The following is a 6,786-nucleotide window of genomic DNA, read 5'->3' on the forward strand; positions in this document are numbered from 1 at the left end:
ATGAGAATCCCCAAATACCTGTCTTCAAATACATCTTCTACAGACATTTTCACTTCTCAAGTATTTAACCAAACTAAAAACAAATGGAAATATTTCTGGAGTACCTGACTTTGAAACAGATCACCTACACTGACCAAACTGAGGATCAAGGTACAAATATTTACATCACTGCAACATATTCATCCTGGTGAATATTCTATCAGAAATTCTAAAAGCAGAGATCTTGGTCCATTAGTAATGGTATATATCCCAGTGGCATGCAAATTTATTTTTCAATTCTACATATAAACTTTGTGAGATGTCACTATGAATAAGTGATATGTAAGTAAACAAGCTTTCAGATCCACCAATCAAGTGCTGGTAGACATCAGCAGAATAAATTACAGTGCTCTTCTTTATGGCCCATCCTCAGAGATAACTACTGCTATGGGCAATGATTAGAAAACTTAATTACTTCGACAGCCGATAACTGGCATGGCACCAAATAAGATTGTTCACTGGTATTAAGAGCAGGAAACACTGGAGCGGATCTTCCACGAGATTCAGACTGGAGGTTTATCTCAGTATTTTAGAATGTCCTGTTATGAAAAAATCCAGCTATAGGTAGGCATTTTCAAAAACCAAAAACCACTCAGGTCCTCCTCATAAATGAAGCCTAGAAAGCCGTAAATAAACTATTCTCATTGTTATTCACAAAAGGAACCATGATATTTAGCTGACTTGGTAAACTTGCTGCTTTATTGAGTAAACCACTTACAGAAATAACTTCTGAAGGCTGTTTGCACACGACTTCAGATGGGCCAACTCACTGGGCACCAGAGAATCATCATAACTTTGAGCAATTAACAAAAGAAAAAAAATGAAGAATTGGTGCTAGATTCTCAGCCAGCCTAAGTGGCTGGGGAACTGCAAATGATTTGTGTGAAATGGCATCATCATATGATTCCTCTGGACCTGTATCATCAGAAATTATCTGAAACACAGCACTAATTCAGAATATCAAAGATGCTGGATGTGTGACACAAAACTGAAATGTCAGTCACAATCCAGGTAATACTGGAAAAAAAAAGAATAAACCCCATTACAAGATTCTACTTCAGAAACTATCACCTGTGCTGATACAATTGACTTGCCCAACCCAGGAAACAATCCTGATGTAGGACACTAAACCACCTGAAGATATACAAGGTACCAAAATAATGTTTGATGTTAGGTGATGAATTTTGTTGACTCAGTTCATTTAACTGGATATAAAATTGCTATTAACACTGATTTTATAGTTGTTTACACTGTGCATCAGGTACCTTCAAACAAGTGGCTAATGCTAAGCTGGGCTAGACCCACATCAGGAGATAAGAGTTTACACGACTCAAAAAGTGTTCATTCACTTCTAGGACATAATACACGCGCTGAGCGCATTCAACGTTTGCATTAAATGTGAAAAACATCCATCTCTTTAAATAAACTGCACTAATTAAATGTGGTTTACTAAGGTTCCTAGTACTGAATCAATCTGGAATAATGTGTAGTTTTTGAATGGTAGCAGCAAACACACCAGCATTTCCACATCACTGGTAAGTGCAAAAGGCTCAGCATCAAATAGGTTCATCCTAGAGACCTCAGCACTGGGCAGGCTCGTCAGCTGTCACAGAGCCAGAGGCATCACAGAGTCATTACAAGGGTTTCAGCCTAACAAATCCAAAACTAATTCTTGACTTGCATACTTTTATATTTTTTGTAAAGACATTTCAAAATGCTCAGGCATGAAGTATATAATTTCTTCTATGCCCTTGAAATAAAGAAACTTGCTAATTACAGTGATTTAGTCACTGATGAGAAGCAGAAAAAAAAAAAAAAAAACAAAAAACAACAACAGCAACAAATGCTGAAAAGGACATCAACTACAATTATGTTGCTGCACTTTTGGTAGATAAGGATGAAAACAGAGGGTGGCCAACTTTTAATTTTACATAGTATTGCCCTCTAAAAGTAGAGGAACACAGAAAAGGAAGTGGACTTTAACATGCAGTAAATTACAGGGTAGTAATATGGATTATTACCAAAAAATTCTTTCCCAATTAGAGCAAACTTTTTCAGCTGAAGTGGAACATGCAGTGGAAGACCATGCCCTGGGAGTTTGTGCCCGTTACTTGGAACTTCACTAAGTAAAGAGGTCTACCACCCACACTATCATGGCACACAAACACACATAAGACAATTTACTCAGGAAGTAAGTTGTATATGACGGAATTTTAAATTATTGTGTCTATGGACTCGCATTTTCACAAAGCTCCAGGTTTCAAGAAAGACAAACATACATATACAAAAAAACAAAAACAAACCAAACCACACCACCCCAACAAATGAAAGCCAGCTTCCCAGCTAGGATTTCTGTATGGGACCTTTACACAAAATAATGACCTTTACAGATTTCAGTTATACCTCCCTTTTAAATAAGAAGTTTACAAGATACATACACTTTTGTTTCATAGTCCTTCCAAGCTTTATCAAAGGGTTTTTTCAGATCCTATAAAAAAAAAAAAAGGCAAAAAAAATATAATTAGTTATTTACATGGCAAAGACTGTGAATCTAACAATGAACACCTTCACCATTTGCAGCATTCACCAGAGTAAGGGCCTCCACTTTTTCCTTGAACAGCTCACCTAAAGATTCTAAAAGCAATCTTGCACACAGGAGAAACAATCTTGTACAGATAATTAACACACTCATGTTTTTAAAAGTATCTCTGGGATGCTTTTTACAGCTCCATTTTCCCCCAAAAAGACGTAACCACATGTCATCCAAGAGCACAGTATGCAGTTAATCACTTCAGCTGTTTTCTAATCATTCCATCTCTGGCTCTACTGGAAAAAAAACACCTGTCCTGAGGCTGTAATACCACACCTTAGCTTTGGCTAAGGACAAGTTCTTGTCCCACTAAAGTTAAAGAAATCGATACATCACTGACTTAATGGGAACAGTATAGGTCATACAGCTCAACATAGCTAATTCTGTGAGAATTCTGAGCTACTTATGCTCCAAATTCTTTTATTTTTTCCCTCAGAAGAAGCCAATTTGGGTAAAATTATCTTAACAAGTTGTAAATTACTTCATTGATGTCTACAAATGCAGCAGCTGAATTCTGCTGGAGTTCAAGAGATCAGCCAACTACAGAAAAAAAACTATTGTTAACTGTCAGATGCTGGAAAACCTTTGCAACTACAGATTAGGAACTAATTCTTCCACATCACCTTGTTATTTCAACAATTGTGAAACTAATTAAAGCAGCATTTGATTATTTTCTCAAGTCAGGACATGGGGCAACAGTGTTGTAATAAATATATCTATTCTGACATAGAAAAAGTGAAGAACAAGGAAGAGGGAAATATGGCAAGCAAGAAAGACAAAGATAATAAGCCTATCTTGACCATTTTCAGTCTATGCACATTTTTCTTCCTCCTTAAGTGGCCTAGAACAATAGCTGCCAGTTACTTCCTGTTTGCTCTGTAGTAAATGAAGCATAAACCAAACAAGTCTGTTGGCTATAGGCTTTGAAATTTATTATAAACATGATTATTTGAGTCCTAAATTGTTATTACTTCAAATAGGAAATATCCTCAGGGCACAAATAGATTTCAGCTTTGTTAAGAAAAATCCTGCACTCATGCAGCCTAATGTGTCTTTCTTAATAATCCATATCATTCCAGGTAAGTTTAGAATGCTAAATAAATATATTAACAAAAATCCTTTTAAATAAAGTCCTACCCATCCTCAACTAAGTAAATATCTAAATTCTTACACTTCTTTCTCTGCTTATCTTCTATATCTCAGGGGTGCTTTTAAAGCTTCTCAAATGTTGTTTTGTATACATAGCCAAGAGCATGCTGTAGATGAAAGGACAAAGAGAAGGGATGACTCGATTCACTGACAAGAAAACCCTCTTGTTTATGAAGTGAACACATTAATTTAGTAACCCACACCTTCCATCAAATGAGATGACTGCACTAGCTAAATGCATTTATTGCACCAACATAATTTTATATATAAGAAAATAAACATACCCCTTTTACTCCCTTCAGATCTCCCTTCAGCAAACTGTCCAATGGAAACGTGATTATGTTGTTCATATTCTGAATCTGTAACAAGAAAATTACACCAAAACATTTAATATATTTTAATGCAGAACATACGCTGTCTTGGTTCACACAGTTCTGAAAGTTTCACAAGGAAATCTGATGTACTGTTTTCCAAACCCTTCTTTATGAAGATGTTTGTCAGTACATTCCCTCCTCTGGACCCACTCCAGCACCTCGATGTCTTTCTTATACTCTGGCACCACAAATGAACTCTGTACTAGAAGCATGGCCTCACCAGTGCTGAGTACAGGGGCACAATCACTTCCCTACTCCTGCTGGCCACACTGTTTCTGATACAAGCCAGGATGCTGTTTGCCTTCTTGGCCACCTGGGCACATTGTTGGCTTGTGTTCAACTGGCTGTCCACCAGCACTCCCAGAACATTTTCTGCCAGGCAGCTTTCCAGCCACTCTTCCCCAGGCCTGTAGCACTGACTGGGGTTGTTGTAAAAGTTCTTTAATATGAGGGTAACAGACCACTGGAACAGGTTGCCCAGAGAGGTGGTGGAGGTCCCATCCCTGGGGACATTCAAGCAGATCGACACTCCTGCCTAACTTGGTGTCAACTGCAATCCCCAAAACGGAGCCCTGGGGAACACCACTTCTGACTGGCAGCCAACTGGATTTATCTCCGTCCACCACCACTCTTCGGGCTCGGCCAGCCAGCCAGAATTTAACCCAGTGAAGAGTCCACCTGCCTAGGCCATGAGCCGCCAGCTTCTCCAGCAGGATGCTGTGGGAGACTGTACCAAAGCCCTTACTGAAAGTCTAGGTAGACAACATCCACAGCCTTTCCCTCATCCACTAGATGGGTCATCTGGTCACAGAAGGATATCAGGTCCATCTCATCCAAATACCTCATCCAACTATGACTGCAGAGTAAGACCACTGATTTTACATTGCCTGATTTCACTGTTTAAGCTATATGAAAACATGCATATGTTTTAAGTTCAGAAATCCATTCTAAATTCATCTTGTTTATTTTCCAGTCTCTTTAGACCTACTCCATAAAACGTATCTGCTGTTCTCACAATACATGGCATCTTATTCTGACAGAAGTTATAAAGGCAAAGAATTCTGGCCTGTAAAAAAGCCACTATTCAAAAGTTTTCCATGTATTTTTAAGAAGCAATATATTTACCTTATTTATCTCATACAAAATTCAAAATAAGGCTTTTATGAGGTTTTGAGTATGCAAGTAATTCAGGAGTAAACAAGTAACTCAAAAGAAAAAAAATAATTTCAAATTAAAATAACAGTAAAATATTCAGGGTTTAGATAAATATCTGTACAATAATACTTTGATAAGGAAAAACAATGAAGAAGGACAGCAGGAGCAAGACAGTAAGTAGCATCCATCATGAAAAGAAAGACTTCATGTCCAGTTCTTTATGACTCAGGGAAAATGTCAGAGGTATGAACCATGCAGTCCAAGCACAGAGTTTAAACTGTAATAGATTGCACTAAAGAGCAAAAACCAGAGTATTTAAGAACTACATGATGGAAAAAACAAACAAACAAACAAAACACACTATAACTTTTGCATAAATAAACCCCAAAACATAACTTTTGCATCAGTTTGGTGAAGGTTATCTTTGGGTCGTTCTGTTTTTTGACATTGTTAGCTGTTCTTTTAAAATGTGACTTTTTCAAGAAGCACTGAAATCTGTATATGAAGATGGATTTCAAATATTCAAAGTACAGAAAGAACTTTGTATCACGTAGCAACAAATGCTTTTGTTTACTCAGCTACAACACCAGGAACATAGAAGTATCTTTTAGCGTAACCCATCCACAGAAGAAAGGACATGAAGAAGAATTCAAGAAAAAATATTTTCAGTTGTGATGCTTCAGTCTCCCCAGAATGTAGAAATACAAAACATTTATCACCCTATAGTTACTTGATGGCCTCAACAGAACAGACTCAGGGTCCTATTCCCAGAAGTACTCAACAGCTGCTATTAAAAGAAAGCAAGCCCCTGAATTCCCAGCCAGCCCCTTCAAAGATACCACCTCACTGTATTTGCTTGAAATTTCAGTCAGCAATCAAAGAGAAAGTGAACATACATATATTTTAATGGTTAAATGGTTGAAGAGATGTCTGTGCATGGGAAAGTTGAAGATATATAGAAAACCTGGTCTTTTAAACTCTTACCACAAATCACATTTCCCCTTCTCCATCCTACTTTTTCTCCCCTCCAAAATCTGCAGGAGTTAACCACATCCCTTTAGAATCAACAAGTTAAACTCCAACTCTGTTTTTTAAAAAATAATTCCTATAAAAATTGAATGAGTAACATTTACGTATGCTTAGCTGGCAGTGCTGGAACACAGCTTAGAACAGTTTTAAGTTCTCAGCAGTACTACAACATCTGTGTATCAACATAACCAGGCCCAAGGTTAATAAAACTATATGTTGTATATATAGGAAGTAAGTGAAAAGGTTTAAATCACACAAAACTTCAGTAACAAAATTAAAACTTCTGGAAGAAGACAGATGGAACATGTACACCTACAGACATATATATACAGCATGGCTATACAGGTGGAGAACCAGAAGAGGTCTCAAATCAGATATCACCTTATGCAGTTTTCTACTTTATTACTCTATTTCATTACTATGATGCAGTCAACTGTCTAATCTAAAGAT

General features: G+C 37.2%; 1 protein-coding gene across 1 annotated transcript in view; it reads right to left on the reverse strand.

Moving 5' to 3' along the window:
* The window catches only part of ASAP2 (ArfGAP with SH3 domain, ankyrin repeat and PH domain 2), a gene marked incomplete at its 5' end in the record, with an annotated part of 54,549 nt that extends 50,412 nt beyond the window's left edge, over positions 1 to 4,137 (reverse strand). The window contains 2 exons of the mRNA XM_008941740.1: positions 2,478 to 2,527; positions 4,063 to 4,137. Coding sequence (XP_008939988.1) covers positions 2,478 to 2,527; positions 4,063 to 4,137 — 125 coding nt within the window. The remainder of the gene's footprint in view (positions 1 to 2,477; positions 2,528 to 4,062) is intronic.
* Positions 4,138 to 6,786: the final 2,649 nt, after the last annotated feature.

Source organism: Merops nubicus, unplaced genomic scaffold, assembly GCF_000691845.1.
Source record: "Merops nubicus isolate BGI_N331 unplaced genomic scaffold, ASM69184v1 scaffold12046, whole genome shotgun sequence".
NCBI lineage: Eukaryota > Metazoa > Chordata > Aves > Coraciiformes > Meropidae > Merops > Merops nubicus.